This window comes from Panthera pardus, unplaced genomic scaffold, assembly GCF_024362965.1.
Source record: "Panthera pardus isolate Hobbes unplaced genomic scaffold, ASM2436296v1 HiC_scaffold_22, whole genome shotgun sequence".
In the NCBI taxonomy this organism is placed as follows: domain Eukaryota; kingdom Metazoa; phylum Chordata; class Mammalia; order Carnivora; family Felidae; genus Panthera; species Panthera pardus.
This window is the reverse complement of record NW_026526788.1, coordinates 24,710,266-24,733,477: the sequence shown is the minus strand read 5'-3', so window position 1 is coordinate 24,733,477 and position 23,212 is coordinate 24,710,266. Positions and strand designations below refer to the sequence as shown.

Genomic DNA, 23,212 nt, shown 5'->3' with positions numbered 1-23,212 from the left:
TGTTAAAACTTCATTTAAAAGATGCCTTTTGACAACAACAGATGTTGGCAAGGATACGGAGACAGAGGATCTCTTTTGCATTGTTGGTGGGAATGCAAGCTGGTGCAGCCACTCTGGAAAACAGTATGGAGGTTCCTCAAAAAACCAACAATAGAACTACCTACGACCCAGCAATTGCACTACTAGGCATTTATCCAAGGGATACAGGTGTGCTGTTTCGCAGGGACACATGCACCCCCATGTTTATAGCAGCACTATCAACAATAGCCAAAGTATGGAAAGAGCCCAAATGTCTATTGATGGATGAATGGATAAAGAAGATGTGGTATATATATATAATGGAGTATTACTCAGCAATCAAAAAGAATGAAATCTTGCCATTTGCAACTACATGGATGGAACTGGAGGGTATTATGCTAAGTGAAATTAGTCAGTCAGAGAAAGACAACTATCATATGACTTCACTCATATGAGGACTTTAAGAGGCAAAACAGATGAACATAAGTGAAGGGAAACAAAAATAATATAAAAACAGGGAGGGGGACAAAACAGAAGACACTCATAACTATGGAGAACAAAGTGAGGGTTGCTGGAGAGGTTGTGGGAGGGGGCATGGGCTAAATGGGTAAGGGGCACTAAGGAATCTCCTCCTGAAATCATTGTTGCACTATATGCTAACTAATTTGGAGGTAAATTTTAACAAAAAAAAAATAAAGTTAAAAAAAAAGATGCCTTTTGAGGGGTACTTGGGTGGCTCAGTTGGTTAAGTGTCTGACTCTTGGTTTTGGCTCAGGTCATGATCTCACATTTCATGATCTCATGGTTCACGGGTTCGAGCACTGAGTTGGGCTCTGTGCTAATGGTGCAGAGCCTGCCTGGGATTCACTCTCTCTGCCCCTTCCCTGCTCTCTCTTTCCAGAAATAAATAAACTTAAAAAAAGCTAAAAGAAAAATAAGATGTGCCTCTTGGAAACCTTTCAAAGTTAATGTAATATTTTAAAATAAGACTATTCAACTCCACCGATTTTTGTGACTTTTTCTGTCCGGCAGAAAAAGACAAATACCATAGGATTTCACACATATGTGGAATTTAAGAAACAAAACAAATGAGCATAGGGAAAAAAGGAGAGAGGCAAACCAAGAAACAGATTCTTAACTATAGAGAAGAAACTGATAGCTATCAGAGGGGAGGTGGGTGGGGGATGGGTGATTCAGGAGGGCACTTGTGATGAGCACCGGATGATGTATGGAAGTGCTGAATCACTGGGTCATATACCTGCAGCTAATAGTACACTGTGTATTAACTGGAATTTTAATAAAAACATTAAAAAAAGATGTCTATTGGAAACCTTTGTAAGTTAATACAATATTTTAAAGTAAAATTACTCAAGTCAGTCTATTTTTGTGACTTTTCAAGACCTTTTGAAGTTTGCTTTCCCATGTTACCTACCGAGTTTGGATCTGTGGTTTAAAAAAAAGAAAAGGAATCACTCTATATTCATTCTGATAGCCAAAAGATAGGCAAAATTTCATATATTTGAACTTTAAAAAAATTTGTTTATTTTTGAGAGAGGGGGAGAGAGAGAGAGAAAGAGAGAGAGAGAGACAGAGCATGAGCAGGGGAGGGGTTAGAGAGAGAGGGAGACACAGAATCTGAAGCAGGCTCCAGGCTCTGAGCGGTCAGCACAGAGCCTGACACAGGGCTCGAACCCATAAACCATGAGATCATGACCTGAGACAAAGTCAGATGCTTAACTAACTGAACCACTGAGGTGTCCCAAAATTTCATATATTTGTATAATTAGATATACTTTAAATTTTTTGTAGTCTTTCAAAAGAACTTCATGTTTTTACAATTCTATTATATTTCTGAAGTAACATTTCTCATGAGCTTTTAAAATTACATGAGGTTTGGGGAAAGATTTAATTTTTCTAACTTAGCTAAAATCTTAGGGAACAGTTCTAGCTTTTATATTTTTAGGAGGACCTTTCACAGTGTGGTGGTGATCTGGCTGACAATCTCATTATTACACCTGTGGTTGGGAAAGCACTGTATTTCTAAAATTATGTTATGGAAAGACGAGGTCCATATCTAAACATATCAGAGGTAGATCCTGGTGCTGTGTAAAAGGGAAAATGTCTCTGGAAAAATATTGTCAACTTTAGCTGAAAAGGCAAAAGCTTAGGTATATTTTAGCAGAGAAGATTCTATTTTCTAAAAATAAAAAATTTTTAATAAAAATATAAAATTTAATAAAATTTTTAAACATTTTTTTGGTTTGTTTTAGAGACAGAGAGTGAGTGAACGTGCATATGTGAGCAGGGGAGGGGCAGAGAGAGAGGAAGAGAATCTCAGGCAGGTTCCACACCCAGCACAGAGCCCAATGTGGGGCTTGATCTCATGACCATGAGAAATCAAGAGTTGGATGCTTACCCAACTGAGCCACCCAGGTGCCCCAATAAAAAATTTTAAATGAGAATTTTAGGTAGTTTATTATCTTTAAATTTTAATTTAGCATTGCTTGCTTATATCTTTTCTGATTTCTCATTGTGTCAATCCCTCTACTATTCTTCTCCCTACTTTAACTATTTCAAGTGTTTACCTTATTAGACTTACTTAAGGGAACAACTCTTCCTTTAATTCCCTCAATTTTGTTTTTTATTTGTATTTCTGCTTTTTTATTGCTTTGTTTGTTCTACTTCCTTTACAGATTATTTTATTTTGGTATTTTTTCTTGCTTTGCGAGTGTAGTGTTTCATTTTCTTCCTTTTTAAAATATAGGCTCTTTCCTTTTTTAAAAATGTTTATTTTTAAAAGAGAAAGAGTGTGGGCAGGGGAGGGGCAGAGAGAGTGCAGGGTTGGGGGGAAAGGGGGGACAGAAGATCTGAAATGGGATGTGAGCCCCATGTGGGGCTTGAACTCATGAACCATGAGATCATGACCCGAGGCGAAGTTGGACGCTTAACTAACTGAGCCACCCAGGCGCCCCTAAAATACAGGCTTTCAAAGTGATTCAGAATATAAATTGTAATATGAATTACTGTCATTTTTATTTTTGAATTCATCTAGTACCGCACTTCTGATTTTCCCTTGTACTCAGTTGTTATTTCTTCTTTTTGTAACTTACTGGAGGTTTCTTCACAGCAGAGAGGTTATGGGGTGTGAGTAGATAAGGGGGGGGGGAAGCAGAACACTGGCAGCCTCTGAACACGTTCTCCCCACACTGAGGGTGGTGGCAGTCCTTTCTGGCTGCTGTAGCTTTTCGGATTTTAAGCTGTTCCATCACGGGATTAGGGTGGAGGTGGCTAGGCCTCCCTCCAATTTACTACTTAACAACATTTCCTTTAATGGAAACAACGGTTTCTGTCCCTGTTTTTAAAAAGTCTATTTCCATTGGCACTACAGTTGGTAAAATTCTTCCTAGACATTAGCAAAAGCCCAAGTTAGCCTCTTAGGTTTGAATGTTACTGTGTGGTTTTTTTTTTTTTTTTTTCCCCTTTGTGCATGTTTTCCAAAGCATTTGCACGGGAAGTTAGTAAAGGATAAGACTGCTGCAGTCGGCCGGCTGCATCTTAGCATGAAAACTGTGGGGATGCTTCTGAATTACTTCATAAAAGGTCAAGGGGTGCTCTAATTCACATTCTAAAATTTTATTTTATTTTATTTTAAAAGTTTATTTATTTAGTGAGAGAGAGAGAGAGAGACAGAGAGAACAACAATCGGGGGAAGGGCAGAAAGAGCGGGAGACACAGAATCCGAAGCAGGCTTCAGGCTCTGAGCTGTCAGCACAGAGCCAGACACGGGGCTCACTCACTAACCATGAGATCATGACCTGAGCTGAAGTTGGAGCTTAACCAACTGAGCCACACAGGTGCCCCTCACATTCTAAAATTTCAGAAAAAAACCGTGCTAGGTGTTCATTAAACATCCTCCCCAAGTAAATAACCTTATTTAAATTTAACACTTGTTTCCTAAAGTGGATCCACTGTAATGGTCATGAGATGATCATGAAGAAATCATTTCTAGAAAACATAAGGAAGATATAAGTCACTTAATTATAACAGCATCAATTACTTCAGCAGTGAAGTTACATACTGATATGTATTATACATACAATATGTAAACTTGGCACATCAAGAATTAGGTTTATAAAACAATATTCGTCACCCGCTTTACTTTAAGTAAAAGTAAGTAGGTTTAGTTCATTAAAGGATAATAAACTGTCCCAAGTGACTTTATTCAACTGTCCTAAGTGAAAATTATGATTTTTATGTATCAATACTTGATTTACAAACCATATAACTCAAGACATGATACACATGGATTCCCTGTATGTCAGTTAAAATTAAACTTCAAAATTGTTGTCAAAGATCTAAAACAAATGGTATCTATTACTACTTTAAATCTGTCTTCTATGTGAGCACATTTTAAAAACCAACAATAATGGTTTATTTCATGATAAGTTATATTTGATATCACAGTATATTTCAACCAGAAGTGTTCCACTCACACAGTCAATTTGGGAATCTGGGTAAAGATTGATAAACTGCACATAAACATTTAATTGCATCCTTACCACAAATCTCACTAAAACAACAGTAAACGTGATTTTTTTTAAAAAGACAAGTCCAGAAGAATGAAGAAAAGAAGACAGCAATCTGAATTTTGGGGAGGTAGGAAGGAAGTGGAAGAGGAGCACCTGAGTTAGGAGGCCTGAGAAAATTGGATATTAAGCTGACAGTGGGAAAGTTGAGAAGCAATCCAACTTTACACTGCAGAGTTCCCCAAAGGCTCAAGAACTGGTGACACAATCCTTGGTCACGAGGGCAAAAGCCAGGAAGTATGGCTGTTAAGTCTGCCTGAGGAGCAGGTAGGCTCCCAGATGCCCTCCCCTTTTCGCGGTCAGGCGATGCCCCTCCTTCCTCCCACAGGAACCTTGCGGCTGATTCTCTGGGAAGAGTCAAAGGGCCTCTGGATTTGCAAATCTCTGGCACAGTTGAGAGTAGGCATTAAGTTCTAGTTTATAAATTAAATATTGAGAGCCCCCAACCCTTAGTCTCTCACCGGAACGCTAGAAACCAAGTAGCTTTCAGAATGGAAGAATCTTGTCTGAAGACTCTGACATGAGAGAAAATATCTAAACATACAGACACTGATCATTTTCCCAGGGAACAGTTGTAATGGTTTGAACTGTGTCTCCCTCAGAAAGATATGTTGAAGTCTCTTACGGACTGACCCGTGATTCCCCCAAATTGATATGTTGAAGCCATAACCCCCAAGGTGACTGTATTTGGAAACAGGGCCTTTATGGAGGAAACTAAGATTAAATGAGGTCATAAAGGGGCCCTAATTTGATAGAACTGGTGTCCTTATAAGAAAGAACTCACCAGAGCTTTCTTAACACAGGCATCCAGAAAAGGCCACGTGAGGACACAGAGAGAAGATGGCTGTCTACAAGCCAGGAAGAGCCTTTACCCCAAATCAACCCTGATGGCCCCCTAATCTTGGACTTTCAGCCTCCACAACTGTGAGAAAATAAATTTGTGTTGTTTAAGCTACTCACTGTGGTATTTTGTGATGGCAGCCTGAGCTAATACAAAGTTCTTACCCCCAGTACCTCAAAATGTGACATCATTTGGAAATAGGGCCAATGCAGATGTAATTGGTTAAGATGAAGTCATGCTGGGGTATAGTGGGCCCTGAATCTAATATGCTTGGCTCCTTGTAAGAAGGAGAGAAGAGACTGATACACAGACACAAGAGGAGAACGCCATGTGACGACAGAGAAAGAGACCAAAGTGCTGCACCTGGAAGGTAAGGAATGCCAAGGACTTCTGGCAACCACCAGAAGCTGCAAACAGGCAAAAAAGGATTCTCCTCAGGGTGCCTGGGGGGCTCAGTCGGTTAAACATCCAACTCTTGGTTTCGGCCCAGGTCATGATCTCGCAGTTAGTTTGTGAGTTCAAGACCTGTGTTGGGCTCTGTGCTGACAGAGAGCCTGCATGGGATTCGCTCTCTGCCTCTCTCTCTATCCCTTCCCCCTCCCAAAATAAATTATTTAAATAAACTTAAAAGAAAAGAAATGAAAAGAAAAGAAAAGAAAAAAGAAAAGGATTTTCCTCAACAGGTTTCAGAAGGAATTGGCCCTGTCCACATCTTGATTACGCACTTCTAACCTCTAGAACTGTGAGACAATATATTTCTGTTTTTTTAAGCCACTTGGTTTGTGGTACAACCGGGAACACTGGGAACAAATACAGCTGCCTTGTCAGATCACCCTACAGTAAAGATGACATTCAGCAAGCCTCTTCGTGGGTGCAGGCCTTGTAACCAGCTTTTGATTATCATACTCAAATGTGAGTGGAGGACCAAATATTATCCAACATTTGGGAAAATCATGCATGAGAGACAGAGGCTCAAACAAACAAAAACCAGAAGTCAAAGGAGAGACTATGCAGAAAGAACATATCTAAAAAAACCCCCATTTTTCATATACATAGACAAAAAGAAAGCTATTTTAAACAACATAAGGATAGAACACTATAGGAAAAGGAACATTCAGAAAATAAAAAGAGCTCTTAGAAGTTAAACACACAGAGACAGAAATTAAAGATTAACTAAAGGGTTAGAAGATGACATTGAGAAACTCATAAAATAGAACAAAAAGTGACAGGAAAGAGAAGAAAAAAGATCAGATAATTAGATAATTGGTCCAAGTAGCTTTACAACTGAATAAATGGAATCCCAGACAGAACAAACAGTGAAAACAAAGCAGAGAAAATCGATAAAGAAATAAATTTTAACCAAATTTCCCAGAGCTGAAGGACAAAGGATTTCCCAAGTTAAAAGGGGAGGATTTAGCAAAATCTACCACAATCGATTCACACCAAGGCACATAATCATGAAATTTTAAACCTAAATTTTCCACACATGGAAAAGATCCCACAAGCCGGTGAGAATCAGAATGGCTTCAGACTCTCCACAGCAACACTACAGGCTAAAAGGCAATGGAGAAATGTCTTCAAAATTCTGAAGGAAAATTATTTCCAATCTGGCATCTCAAAAAATTTGTCTTTCACACAGTCTTCTCCGGAAGGATGTACTTCATTAAAATGAGGAAGTAAACTTAAAAAGGAGGAAAACAGGAGATTAAGAAATCTGAGGATCTAAAACAAGAGCTAGTCTGGAATATCCATTGGATGATAATACACTGAGAAGAAATCCACACAACTGCGGCAGAGTTCAGGTGTAAATGTGCAATAATAGAGAATCCCACATAAGTGAAAAACCAACCAACCAAACAACAAACCAGAAAACAAGACAATGAATAACAAGCAGGGAAAACAAACCACTGTGCAGGAAAAAAAATGGTAATGATAGGATACCACAGAGACCAAATGCAAATAGTGTTTCTATCATGAAAAATCCTATACAACAGGTACTATTCTATGTCAGGTACTGATTTGAATGCTTTATGTTCATTAACTCATGTAATTCTCACCACCACCTGAGGAGCTAAGTACTATAACAGTTCTCATGTTACAGATGAGGAAACTGAGGCACAGAAAAGTCAGATAACTTGTACAATGACATAGCTAGTAACAGATAGGACTGGGATGTTAACCCTGGCAGCCTGGTTCTAGGTGCTGTGTTCTTTATTTGTTTAGTCTATTGCTTCTTTCTTTCTAACTTAGCCTACGTAATGCAAATACTGAATACTGATCCAATACAAATTACACTGTAATGACCCTGGGAGGCTATAATGGACAGGGAAATATGCATGTGTATAGTTATATGTGATAACTACTATTAATCATCCTTAATGATAGCAAGAAGTCAACTGATAATGCCCATCTGAAAAATTAAGAAATGGTAATATAAGCATGTCATTTAGATATGGAAATAAATACTAAAGGATTCAGCTAGAAGAGCTGAAAGTAGTTGCCTCTAGAGAGAAATGGGGATGGGGAAGGTGGGGAATTGTTCTTTTCATAATAAGCCTTAGAAACTATTTGATTTTTAAAATTTAAATAATTACAGCTTTGATAAAAACAAAAGCTAAATTAAAAGTAGATCAAAGTGGAAAATAAACAAATAAACATGTGGTCTAACAAGACTAATTTTCAAAAATTCCATCTCAATCAGTGGGTTAACCTTTACACTTCCCAAATTAAAACCCTTGAATCAAATGAGTATTTTTAATCCAAAATATGAAAAGATGGCTGGGGAACACTTCTTGACAATAAAAAAAAAAGTACTTTATTGCATTTTTTCCCTTCTATATCCACTCTAAAACTAGTAAATAACTTCAGATTTTACCAATTGACAAGAACTATAAAGCTAGTATGTGGTATATTTGTTCATTTTCATATCACCCAAGTATTTAGGAAAAATTAGGTCACTTTCAAAACCAAGTCAATAGGGTTTTAGAGGGCTAGCTCCTTTTTTTTTTTTTTTAATGAGTTTATTTATTTATCTTGAGAGAGAAAATGGATGTGTGAGTGGGGGAGGAGCAGAGAGAGAGGAAGAGAGAGAGAATCCCAAGTAGGCTCTGCAATGTCAGTGCAGAGCCTGATGCGGGGCTCGAACCCTGAACCATGAGATCATGACCTGTGTTGAAGTCAGACTCTTAGCTGACTGAGCCTTCCAGGCATCCGTAGAGGGCTATTTCTAAGCCTTTAAAAGAGTAATCTCCCAGAATTTTCCCTGTTCTTTGTTCTTGCTCACAGTAAATCTCTGTGATCAGACCAAATGTCTGATTTTGATTTTTAAGTGCTGTTAGCCAATCTTTTCATTGCCACGTTCTCCAACATTCTTAGAATAAGAACACGGTTTCCTAGAAAAGCTACAGCAATTACACACGACTTGGAAATAAACACTCTATTTTCAAGTCACGAGATGGTATAAGCCTAAAAAAATTTGCAAAACCATACTAATTCTTCAGTAAGTTTACATTTCAATTACTGCAAGGCTGAAAGACTTTAAGTAGGCCATATCAGCCACACTATACAGGAAATTATATCCTAGGAAAGCTCTGTTTTAAAAATAGGCAAAGGAAGAAAGGAAGGTTGCCAAAATACACAGCACTTTCCATTTGTTTTGATTTGAGCACAGCATCTGTTTTATCAGGTGCAATCTACTGTTTGTAGGCTTAAGGGGAATGGTAGTAGTTAGGGTGGAAAGAAGTAAATTAATCTAAAATGTTTGCTTTCTGAAAACAATTTTGAAGTAGATATCAGTGGAATTTAGGTAACAACGAAATACCACAAAGACACTGAGCTTTGGGTTAAGTCAGACTGGACTGTGTACTCCTTAACCCAGCAGAATCAAAGCTGAGAACCTAGACTAATCCCCTTAAGAAATGTACATGTTCTTCAACTCTTCTTCCTTTTCTTAATCATTCATTCACTCATTCATTTAAAAAATATTGAGTACCTATTATATATACCATGTACTGTTCTAGGTAGGGAAATGTATCAGTTAACAAAACAACCAAACTCCATTAACAAAACAACCAAACTCTATGGAGCTGTTTCTGGTGGGGAGGACAAATACACATACAAATAATATAATATCAGATAATATAAAAGGCTATTAAAATATAATAGGGAAATATGAAGGTTAACTTTACTAAGAAATTACCATATGCAAAACAAAATCAATTAGGATGGGATCACTATATAGGAAAACTTTCTGAGAACAGAGTTCTAATAAAACTGTTATAATCAAAGTTTAAAGTAAGGCTAGGTGAGACTCAGCATGATAATAATATTCAAACATTTTGTCAAAAGTAAATTTAGGTTTGGGCACCTGGGTGGCTCAGTGGGTTAAGTTTCCAACTCATGATTTTGGCTCAGGTCATGATCTCGAGGTTTGTGAGACTGAGCTCTGCGATGGGCCCAGCACAGAGCGTGGAACCTGCTTGGGATTCTCCCCCTCCGTCTGTCTTGTCCTCACTTGTGCAGGCACGTGCATGCACCCTCTCAAATTAATAAACTGAAAACAAAACAAAACAAAAAACCCAAAAAACAACTAAATTTAGGTTGGAAATAGTTACCTGCCAACCCTTTCAAAACCTAATTTCATCTTTAGCCGTTCTGATCATAGTTGATTTCGATATGTAAGAGTCCTGCCCTAAGTACTGGTTAAACAGCCTCATTGCCCTTCTTTGAAAATATCCTTATTTTTGTGGCTCCTGGAGGTCTACTTTGGAAGCACATCCACTGGCTGGTTGTGAAAACTGTTTTACAACCTAGAATCCTCACCTACTTTTGGTAGAAGAGACAGAATGAAATATTTGTAACAACATATCCAATCTGGTATGATTCCTGCCTTAATGTTCCATGTTACCCTGGGTAAGTCAATTTATTTCTCCGAGACTGTAACATCAAAACATTCTCCCTGACTTTATTTATTTATTTATTTATTTATTTATTTATTTATTTATTTATTTATTTATTTTTGAAGTGAGGACCAGTGAGATATTATGGTATGCAGAAAAATGTCTCCCTACCCCAAAGATGTCCATGTCCTACCTAATTCCTAAAACCTGTGAGTATGTTACATGGTAAAGGAGTAATCAGGCTGCAGATGGAATTCAGGTTGCTAATCAGCTGACCCTAAGATGCGGAGAAGATCGTGGGTTACTCAGGTGGTCCCAAGGTAACCATAAGCATTCCCGTAAGTGGAATTGGGAGGCAGAAGAGAGAACTAGAGGGATGGAAATGTGTGAAGTTTCAGCTCAACGTTTCTGGCTTTGAAGCTGAGGAATAGAACCATTAGCCAAGGATGCAGGCAGCCTGTAGAAGCTAGAAAAGGTAAGGTAAAAGATTTTCCCTTAGAGACTCCAGAAAGAGTACAGCCCTGTAAATCCATTTCAGATTTCTGTTCCCTAGGATGGTAAGAGAATAAATACATTTGGGTTGGTTTAAGCCAGTAAGTATTTGGCATTTTGTTATAGTAGCTATTGCAAACAATAATATATAAAAGTATTTTTGAAATTGGTAGGAAATCATATAAATGCAAATGTTTTAATATGATATCTCAGCTTGGTCTCTCTAGCAGCCTTGATGGCAGTCAACTTGGTCACCATGTCTTCCGAGTTGTAGCACATTTCCTTGTCAAAAGCAAATGCCCTGCCTTCTGTTTCAATGCCTTACCATTTTTGCTTTTAGCTTTTTCATTTGTGGAGAGTTGATTACCATGTAATTATCAAACCAATTGCCTTTCTACTTCCCTAGTTTTTCCATCAGTTTCAATAAGAATGTTACTGGATTCTCGTCCAAAGGTTATCTTTAACTTATGAAGTAGAATTAAAATTTCAGGGTTAGAACCATTCTTATTCATCCCAAATTTATAGAATAATACAGGAATAAAAATCTGAGTGTTTATTAAGGACTCAAACACAGAAACCCATGTTTTTAAGTCTCTAAAAGATAATACTAACAAAGTTAAAGTGACACATAGTAAGAAATGGATTGGGGTGCCTGGGTGGCTCAGTTGGATAAGTGTCTGACTTCAGCTCAGGTCATGATATCATGGTTCATGGGTTCGAGCCCCGTGTTGGGCTCTGTGCTGACAGCTCAGGGCCTGGATCCTGCTTCCGAGTCTGTGTATCCCTCCCTCTCCCTCTCTCTGCCCTTCTCCTGCTCGTACTCTGTCTTTCTCTCTCTCCCAAAAAATAAACAAATATTAAAAAAAAATTAAAAAAATAAAGAAATGAATTAATATTTTATAATGGTTCTTAGGCTAATCCCTAAACACCATCTTTTCTGTTCTTTTAGCATTAGTTTATAAATGACAGGCCTATTATAATTTATTATAACTTACATACTTTATTTATAGCTTTGTATATTTATTTATAATTTATTATACCTTCATATTTCTTACTGTTACCTCCTTTTTATTTTAGGGCATGGTATCTGTGTGCCCACTGATATCTTTGTATCACTAGAGCTTCTCATATAAACTTCATTTTCAATTTGTACTTATTTCTTTTCCCAACAAAATCACCCAGATTTGGAGGGAAGACAGGAGTATACCGTAAGCACAGAAATATACACAAAGACACACAGAGGCACACAAGTTCTTATCCTGGGTTTATAATACTTTATAGGTGAAAAAATGGGCACAAAGTTGAGAAAATTCACCCTGTGTTTAAACTGTAGAGCTAATCAGATTTAGAAAAAAAGATCTCCTTTAATAACAGTATGACAAACATTCCAAATGAGGAGGAATGTATTGGCTGGTAGAGTTGACCCTTGAACGACACAGGTTTGAACTGTGTAGGTCCATTTACCCATAAATTTGTTTTACAGGCCTATTAACGTATTTTCTCTTCCCTATGATTTTTCTTAACCTCTTTTCTCTACCTTACTTTTCTCTTTTCAATGTTTATTTTTGCAAGAGAGGTGGGGGAGGGTCAGAGAGAGAGGGAGACACAGAATCTGAAGCAGGCTCTAGGCTCCCAGCTGTCAGCACAGAGCCAGATGCAGGGCTTGAATGCAGGGACCACGAGGTCGTGACCTGAGATGAAGTCGGACGCTTATCTGACTGAGCCACCCAGGTGCCCCTCTAGTTTACTTTTAATATAGTACATAATACACATACATGTGTTTACCTTATGGGTAAGGCTTCTGATCAACAGTAGGCAATTAATAGTTAAGTTTTGGGGGAGTTAAAAATTATACTGCTGTCCGCCAGAGCCTGCTTGGATCCTCTGTCACCCTCTCTCTCTGCCCCTCCCCTGTTCACACACTCTCTCTTTCTCTCAAAAAATAAATAAACATTAAAAAAAAAAATTATACTCAGATTTTCCACTGCAGGGGAGGGGGAGGTTGGTGGCTCTAACCCCTGTGCTGTTCAAGGGTCAACTGTAGAGTCTGATTTAAGAAGAAAAAAGACTGCTATTGTCAGCAGTGATAAGACATCTGTATACTTATATGAATTAAAAAGTGACAAACCAGTTATGAAAAAAGGAAAAGGTTTGGAGTAAGAAAGAACTGTGTTCTCTCTCAGTGTACCTATAAATTCACAAGGCTAAAAACCAGACAGCCCCCTAACTTCTTATACTGGAACTGAGACAAAATGAGTAAGAGATCCAATTACTCACTGGATCATACACTTATTTAAATACCAACTGACAGTGAACTTTTTTCGAAACTCCACTTTGGAATTGTATTCAAAATTATTTTTAAAAGACTAACTTCATTAAACTCATATTCATGTAATATTTTTAACCAAAAACAGTATCCCAGCTATTTCTAAAATAATGATTTTCTGGTCTTGTATATCACAGATACATTAAATTAGAATCAATCACTCATAAAACTATACTTACATATTCCTTCACGTTTTTTGTTTTCACAGCTTTGTACGAATAATATGCAGGATAAAGCATTCCAAACACCAACCTAAAAGTAAAAAGAATGAGAGACTAATCACATACAACAATGCTTTTGACAGCTCATGAAAATTTCACCTAATAGTAAAGCAGAAACTACATAGGGAATATGCAATAATATAAATTTGTGTAAATGCATATTTGTGCAGACTAAATCCGCTCAGAAAGCAAAGTAAAAATACTTTTGTAACGAAAAGAGGATTTCAATATTCTAGGTATAGTATCATGGGAAAATCACCTTTAAAAAAAATTTCTCTTTGTATACTTGAAACTAATAACACTGTTAATTATATTTGAATTTTATTTTTTAATTTTTACTTATTAAAAAAAATTTTTTTTAATGTTTATTCATTTTTTGATAGAGACAGACAGAGCGTGAGTGGGGGAGGGGCAGAGAGAGAGGGAGACACAGAATCCGAAGCAGGCTCCAGGCTCTGAGCTGTCAGAACAGAGCCCGACGTGGGGCTCGAACTCACGGACTGTGAGATCATGACCTGAGCTGAAGTCAGACGCCTAACCGACTGAGCCATCCAGGGGCCCCTATATTTGAATTTTAAAATAAAACCTTTTTCATCACAAAAAATATGATTCCTCGAACATTTGGAAAAGGTAGAAAATCACCAAAAATAAAAATTGTCCCAACTCTCCCAGATATAACTGCAGGCAACATTTTACTGTATGCAATCCTACTTTTTATCCACATGTAACATTCCCAAAATCTAAATATAACATGTATGTACACGCACAACCTGTAATACAAAAGTGTCCTTTACTCCATGATTTTGAGAAGCACTGGCTTCTAATTATCAATACTTGATATATTACAACATGCATTAAAATAGCTCTCTGTAAACATTTATAAAATACCTAAATCATTAACAGGACTTAATGCCATCTGTGAAGACTATTTCGCCAAATCCCAGACCCAACAGATATGTACAATCACACATAAAATGAAAGAATAGACATAGAGGTAGCATAACAGTATATATATGGTTTACAGTTGGCATTTTCATGTGACACATCATGGGATTTTTTTGCCCCCAAATATTCTATAGTGTGTATTCTTTTTTTTTTTTTTAAATTTTTAATTACATTTATTTATTTTTGAGAGACAGAGTGAGACAGAGCACGAGCGAGGGAGGAGCCAAGAGAGAGGGAGACACAGAATCTGAAGCAGGCTCCAGGCTCTGAGCTGTCAGCACAGAGCCCTATGCACGGCTCGAACCCACAAACTGCGAGATCATGACCTGAGCCGAAGTCAGACTCTTAACCAACTGAGCCACTCAGGCACCCCTAAATTGTTTTGAATTTTAGAATGTGTCAGGATTAATCACTTTGCCTTTAGCATATTCTAGATTGTATTTTTTAAGGTAAGTGATTTCCAAAACAGGTATTTTCTCATATATAGTAAGGATTTGGTGCTAGTTTATACAACGCATATAGGTGCTTTACCTTTATTTTTTAACCTCTGTATTGAATAGAATCAGTCAAATGAATAAACACAATATCCCCTAACATCTCACTCTTGTAAGAGTAGAAAACAATAATGTATTTCAATTGGAACACAGGAAAGGCTAAATGTCTTAGTAAACAGTGGGACAATTTTTTAAGGACCACCACTATTATAATTTATTACTGCTCTAATGTGAATATTACTGAGTAATTTATTACTAACATCTGTAATATTTTCTAGGTTTTTTTTTTTTCTGGTTTATTTTCTTTAATATTGGGTCTTACTCTGGATGTTTGCGACATGGGAGGTCGGGCATAAAGCCAGAGTATGAGCACAGTGTATAAAATCATATAGTTTATTTTAAAAGGCCACCTACAAAATAAACTCATGGTTTATAAAGAAAGTGTTTGCTACAAATAAAATTCACTCATAAATTTGAATACTGTTTCAGTTCTGGAGGCAGGAAGAAATAGTTACTCATTTCCTCTTAATCTTATTTCTGCCTAAAGAGGGAAAATTTTGCCAAAATACTCATGATACCCTTTCCTCCCACTAAGGTAAAGTTTTATATATGAACACTGGCTATATTGAAAATTCTGTACCTTTTTTTAAAAAGGAAATTTTATGAGAATGTAGTAATAGGGGTGGCCCTTATATCGTATTTCATATGTAGAAAATACCTGAAATAGCTATTTTCTGGACAGATATTCAGACATAAATCCATCATTCACCAAAACTGTCCTAGAGAAAGAAGAACAGTGTATTCAAAGACCAGTCTCTGAAGCAACAAGGAGGAGTGCTCTTAGTACTAGAATAAAATCCTTAATTTTTTTTTTAATGTTTATTTATTTTTGAGACAGAGAGAGACAGAGCATGAATGGGGGAGGGTCAGAGAGAGATGAAGACACAGAATCTGAAGCAGGCTCCAGGCTCTGAGCTCTCAGCACAGAGCCTGACGCGGGACTCGAACTCACGGACCTTAAGATCATGACCTGAGCCGAAGTTGGACGCTTAACTGACTGAGCCACCCAGGCGCCCCTAGAATAATATCCTTAATGCATAAAAGTTATCTGGATTTCATCAAATATTGATTAAAGCTTTTCCTTATTAAGGTTCTAAACACAGTTTACTGTAGAATTTTTAGAAGATGTAAAATAGTAAAAAAAATGACAAAAATCACTAAGTAATCCCATTACTGAATGAACCATCTTTTCTGTTAAATGCCATTCCAAATATTTATATGTATTTGTTATAATTTTTATCAAATGGTTTCAAGTTTGACCTATCATTCTCTTTTTTTTTTTTTTTTTTAAAAGAAGGCCATATATTAAGGTATTAATGGTGACCCTTGGGGAATAGGAATTCTCAGTCTTTTTGAATTTTTTTTTTTAATTTTTTTTTTTAATTTATTTTTGATACAGAGAGAGATAGAGCATGAACAGGGGAGGGTCAGAGAGAGAGGGAGACACAGAATCTGAAGCAGGCTCCAGGCTCTGAGCTGTCAGCACAGAGCCCGATGCGGGGCTCAAACTCACGGACCATGAGATCATGACCTGAGCTGAAGTCGGACGCTCAACCGACTGAGCCACCCAGGCACCCCTGACCTATCATTCTCTTAAATGCTTTAAAAAACCTTCAAGTACCAATAAAATTTTAATAACAAAACTGGCCAAGGGATTAATTTACATCTAAACAAGTCACAAAACACTAATTCCAAGGATTTAAACTTTATTGTCATTCTTTTAAGAAATCATGAAAAATGAAAACTACAGTATAGAAACAGAATAGTATTAATATAACTTCCCTATACCTATCATCTACTTTTAAGAATTACTAACATTGGGGTACCTGGGTGGCTCAGTAGGTTAAGTGTCCAACATTGGTTCAGGTCATGATCTCCCAGTTAGTGGGTTCAAGCCCCACATCAGGCTCTCTGCTGTCAGCACAGAGCCCACTTTGGATCTTCTGTTCCCTTCTCTTTCTCTCCCTCTCTCCCCTTCCCTGGCTTGCACTCTCTCTCAAAAATAAATAAACATTAAAAAAATAATTAAAAAAAATCTTTAACATTAATCCTTAGCATTTTGGCATTTTCCAGTTTTTTCTATGATCTCTTTAAAGAACATTATTTTAAAATATAATTAACATATTTAAAGACAATATTTTAGAAACAATATTTTATAACCTAATTAAAACATAATTTAAGCATAATTAACTGACATCTTAGGGCAGGATAAAAATCTATATACTCTTTCAGTAAACGTGATATTATAAGCCATTTTGTTACGTCTTTACATATCCTTAAAGAATGTCATTTAAAAAGTGCATGGTATGTATGGGGCACCTGCGTGGTTCAGTCAGTTAAGTGTCCGACTCTTCGTTTTTGGCTTAGGCCAGCATGCAGAGCCTGCTTGGGGTTTTCTCTCCCTCCCTCCCTCTTTCTCTCTCTTTCTCTGCCCCTCCCCTGCCAACATGTGCTCTCTCAAAATAAATACATAAACATAAAAAAACTACATGGTACGGGCGCTTGGGTGGGTCAGTTTGAGTGTCCTACTTCAGGTCAGGTCGTGATCTCACGGTTCATGGGTTCGAGCCAGGAGTCAGGCTCTGTGCTGATGGCTCAGAACCTGGAGCCTGCTTCGGATTCTGTGTCTCCCTCTCTCTCTGCCCCTACCCTGCTCACGCTCTGTCTCTGTCTCTCAAAAATAAATAAATGTAAAAAAAAAAAAAATTAAAAAAAAAAAGACATGGTATAATATTAACTCATACGGATGAAAATCATTTAAATCCTTTCCTATGTTTACTACTATTTTAATTAACGCTATGGTGAACCATCTTTCTATGACTACTAATAATTAATAATTATTGACATTTTATACTATGCAGGATAGTAAGCAGTTTCCATATATTACTGCACTTAATTCTCACAATAATACCCAGAGACCGGTACTATTTTCATACCTATTCTACAGATGTGAATACTGAGGCTGATACATTGTATTATTGTTTTTGTATGATTGTTCTAATCCATATCTTAGAAAAACACAGTTCATCTGCTGAAAAAAATGTCTACTGACTATCTATGTGACTTTTTTCTAAGCCTGTTAAAAATAGTCCTTGAATGAGTAATTTCCCCATAAGAATATAAATTGATGCTACTCTTCTAAAGAATAGTTTGGCCTAGTTATTCCACGTTAGGATGTCATTAGGAAATAAACACTAATTTTTAAATGTGGGTTTTGGAGAGTGCATGAGAGAGCCAGTAAACTTACAAGGTGTATGACATTAGTTTAACTTCTGTATCATTACTAAAAAAAAAAAAAAAAATCCCCAAATATTATAGCTAATGATATTAACATTTCTGAACTATTTTAATTTCCTCTGAGATTGTCTTTAGATAATAAATTTCCTCTCTAATAACATAAAAGAATTTGTTGTAGTTCATTAAAAGTAAGTGCAACAAGTAGCTCATTGCCAATAATAGGAACTACATGATACTAATGTGTAACAAGATAATGCTCCCACAGGAATTACGTGACAAATTCTCCTTATTTCACTGCTTTTAGAATCATACTCCCAAACAAACAAACAGTAATGATGATGTTCTATTAGATGAAAGAACTGAAAACAACTCAGACTGGAGATGAACTAAAATGGGATACCAAATATTAAATAGACAAAATAAACTACAGAGTCAAAAACCAGAATGATGATAAATGCACCAGGCTGTTAGCATGAGTTAGTCACAATTAACACAGATACCATATATACTCTCAAAAAGCGACACAGAATATAACACTCCAGGTCCTTATCGAAGATTGTAAACTGCATTTGTCTGCAATCCACTTTACAGAGACCGGTGAAATTTACGTAAGATAGCCTGCATAAGGATGGCAAACACACAGAAGTTTCTCTGCTGTTCTCCATTCCTGTAACCCAGACAGACTGTACTCCTTTCTGCTGACCCTGGTCTCAGAGTCCTCTTCAACACAGCACCATAAACTCACACCTACAAAGGACAGGAGCTGAGTAGACTTATTTGCCATGTTTTGTCAGCCTTGTTCTAAATCTTTATTCCTCTAGGAGGTGTCATTCCAAATTTGAATCAAGCTTGACCATCAGGTTACTGTTAAACCTCTCCTTTAAGGGAAAAGTCATTTCAACTGAGATGCTTTTTAATATTACATTCTTGGGGCGCCTATGTAGCTCAGTTGGCTGAGCATGTGACTTGGCTCAGGTCATGGTCTTGCAGTCTGTGAGTTCAAGCCCCACATCCGGCTCTGGGCTGACAGCTCAGAGCTTGGAGCTGGCTTTAGATTGTGTCTCCCTCTGTCTCTCCCCCTCCCCGGCTCGCACTCTGTTTCTCTCTCAAAAAAAACATTAAAAAAAATTAAGAACCTATTTTTATGGTTTAAAAATTTTTTTTCTTGAGGTATAGGAAACAGCCATATGAAACCCATGGCTATAAATACTAGAGGAATGTGTTAAGGGCATTGTCTATGAGTACCCCTCTACATGAAATTTCATGTATGTGATTTACTTTGGAATTCAGTAAATGCAATGCTTAGCATTCTAGGAGAATATGATGGTAAAAATATTATGCCCTCCCTCCTCCCAATCCCTGATTGCTAGGAAGCTCAGAAACAAAAAATCTGTTGTTCAACTCGATTATCAAGTATGGCGAACCTTAAGATTGGCATATTTGTATTTACAAATTCTGATTTCCGACTTTGCAATTTTTTTCTAGCAGTGAAACTCTTATTTTTCTTTGCATTTTAACATCTACATTTGGCAAAAAAAGTTCTCAAATCATTCTGAAGAACATAAGAGCATGTAAATTAATAGGATATAATCATCACTGCGATGAAGCGCAAAATCAGCTCTAAGGTGCCAGAGAACCAAGAAAAACATTTTTAGTTTAGGAAGCTAGTGGCTGAGAACCATTAGTAGTTCCTCAACTTAGACATACATCAGAATCACCCAGAGAGCTGCTGCTTTAATATTGTGTTTGTTGTTGCTCATAAATTTAACACCAGTAACTAATTTAAAGAACATAAGAATGAAAAAGCAAAGTAAAAGTCTTTTCCTGTTTTGAAACCACATAGTTCCCCAAAGATAGGCATGCAAATAGTTTCCTGTGTATCCTATGGTAAAGTAACTTAAATACATAAGACGTATTAAAAACCGACAGTAAATATTCAAACTACGCATTTTCCAATCATCTTAGTACATTTTACTATGTGGTCTTGAAGTTATTTACATCTATTCGTCTGTATGGTGGAAATGCTCATTGCACCATGTGTCTCTCCTCCCAGCTCCACATTCAGTGACCTCACATTGGTGGCTTGAAAAGGCTATTATTGTGGGGAGAATTCACATCAGGGAAATTAGCAAACGATATGAATCAGACCTTTTTCTCTCAGTTGGTAAGCATTACCAGCACACCACTGGATATGTGTTTTAGCCAAGGGAAACTACAGTATCTTTCCATCAGAAAAACCATGAAACACTGTATGTAGAGGGAATTCACCGAATTTACTGAAGTAAATAAAAGGCAGGCTATTATGGCAACCAAGTTTATAAAGGGTTTCATGCAAGACAGAGAAAAAGAAAAAAAAGTGTTCTGCCCTTTACCATAATTCACTTCAATTCTGTTTGACTATTAGATCTCTAATATTAACAAAGACTCTTGTGAATTTCCAAAATAGAATCTTAACTGATAAGGTATCCTAGAAACAGTATTTTTTAAAAAAATTTATTTTGAGGGAGAGAGAAAATGCATGCACATGTGCACACGAGCAGGGGAGGGGCAGAAGGAGAGGCAGAGAGAATCCTAAGCAGTCTCCTAGGCTGTCAGTGCAGAGCTGGATGTGGGGCTCAATCTCATGACCGTGAGGTCATGACCTGAGCCAAATGACCTATGCCAGACACTTAAATGACTGAGCCACCCAGGCATCCCTCATTATGCTGCTGTTTAAAGCAGCCATCAAAGTTTGTGCATGATCACTGCCAGAATAATACACAACTCTGTTTTACACAAATTTTGAGAAAGATTTATTGCTAAGAATCTTGGCTAGTAGAGAATTCCCATTCAGTAAAACACAGTTAAGTGGCCATCAGGTAACTACAGCCCTGAAGAGAATTATGAAAATTACATAAAGAAAAAGTCAAACCCATGAGAAGAAAACCTCAGATCCTGAATTCTGTAACCAATGATACAAGTTTAAAACTGCCAAGGAGAGATAAAGACAGTAAAAATTCCTCTGAAAGACTTTATACATGTTTTAATTATAGTCATCAAGCACTAGGAAGCTTGGAATTTTCATGTTGTCAGAGCTAAACTTCTAATTTTACCCCAGAGCTTCTCATTTCTACTTTAAAAGGAAAGCTAAAGATAAACTAGGGGACAGAAATCAGTCCACAAGCAAATCAGACTTCATCTCCCCTAGCCACTCCCATCCCTTCCCACCACTAGAGCCTATTATGTGGTAGACCCAAACCAAAGAAAACTGTTTAAAAAGAATGCTGAACTCAGTACACTATAGAACCAAGGGCTGAAGACCCTTGAAGCACTCAAGTAACCTTGCATCCGGTGGGCAGAGTTCCACAGAATGTGGGGACTGTCATCTTGTAACTAAGTGAGCCAATCTCCAGCATTCCCCAGTTTACCAAGTGTAATTTTTCTGAGTGTCACTACAAGTAAACTCCAAGGTGGGGTAAGTATTATTCTATTTCTGCAGATGATAAATGTAAGGCTTGGAGATATTAAGGAAGTTCTGAATTAAGTACCCAGCAAGTGTCAAAGCCAAAACATAAGAAACACAAAACTTCTAATTTTAAGAGTTGTGCTCTTCCCTCCATAGCAAAATAAAACAAAAAACCCACCAAAAATCAAAACAACTTCCTACTTCATGTAATCTATAACCCATAGCAAGCAGATCCTCAACATTAGTTGAATGAAGTCAGTATTCAGAAGTTACCTAAGAAATTGTGACCCATCAATATACTACTCTCATATATAGAAAGATTTCAGAGACACATTTCTTGGTTGTGTACAAAGTCTACATGGAGGAATACCTGCATCTTTAGTTTAAATTTATAGGTTCTCCAATTTTTATCAAACTGGTTAGGTGACTATACTAGATGGGGTTAAGAATCACTCCTATGAGCTGACCAACCCCACTCTTATGTTAGCTGTTAATTCAAGAGGAACGGTTTTCTTTATTCAGCCTTTCAGCACAGGGTATGTTGAAACCCAAACTTAGCATTAGCTCCATCGACACTAATAACAAGAGTTCAGTTGTAATCTAAGGTTTTAAAAAAGCTTGCATTGAAGGAAAATCCCAAACCACTTTTGAAAATGTTGGGAAAATTTCCTTTTTAAAAATACATGCCTCAAAATGACTACGGAAATCCGTAAATGTGGATTCTCTCTTGTTCTGTGCAGTTCATTCAGCACTACATGACCATGAAGTGAACTTCCATGAATTGCACTCAGATCTAAAATTGCTGCCCAGTGGTGCCTGGGTGGCTCAGTCGGTTAAGTGTCCGACTCTTGATTTTGGCTCAAGTCATGATCTCATGGTCTTTAGATCAAGCTCTGTGTTAGTCTTCACACTGGGTGTGCAGCCCGCTTACGATTCTCTCTCCTTCTCCCTCTCTCCCTCCCCTGTTCACGTCTTCTCTCTCAAAAAAATAAAATAAAAAATAAAATTGTGGCCAAGTCCTCCCTTTGGACACTTTGTGTAGCTTGGACTGCACAGCAGTCAACTATGGTCACCTCACAGATGCACATGACAACTCTTCTAGGTTCCACCCACCCTAAGGTGAATTTAATATTCTGCTTTAAAATAATCTTTTAATTCCTCTCCATTACACAAAAACAGGTATCACTGATGGCATCCTATGTGCCAGGTACTGTCTTCTAGCACTAAAGATACATCTGTGAACTCCCCATTGCTTTTTAATTAAAACTAAGTTTGCAGTGATTTGGAAATCAAAACATTCTAGTATGTTTGTTTGTTTTGTTTTAAGTAGGCTCAACATAGGACTAGAACTCACGACCCTGAGATCAAGACCTAAACTGGGATCAAACGTCGGACATTTAACCAACTAAGCCACCCAGGTGCCCAAAACATTATATTTTTATATTTCTTAAACCACTTCATTTCATTCATCCAAATCTTTCCAGTACTTCCAGTATCTCCAACTCAGTGATTTTTTTTTTCCTCATGCCTTTCCCTAGAACTAGAATACCTCCTTTTTCATAAGCATCCTACATGTTACTATTTCTCATTAATGAGGTTGCATGGTTTGGTCTCCCTATTTTGTATAGTGAATGAGTAACAGGAATTTT

General features: G+C 37.2%; 1 protein-coding gene across 1 annotated transcript in view; it reads right to left on the bottom strand.

Annotated features, from left to right (window-relative positions):
* Nucleotides 1-23,212, bottom strand: part of REEP3 (receptor accessory protein 3) — a 96,953-nt gene that overhangs the window by 42,358 nt on the left and 31,383 nt on the right. The window contains exon 2 of the mRNA XM_019444300.2: nt 13,341-13,413. Coding sequence (XP_019299845.2) covers nt 13,341-13,413 — 73 coding nt within the window. The remainder of the gene's footprint in view (nt 1-13,340; nt 13,414-23,212) is intronic.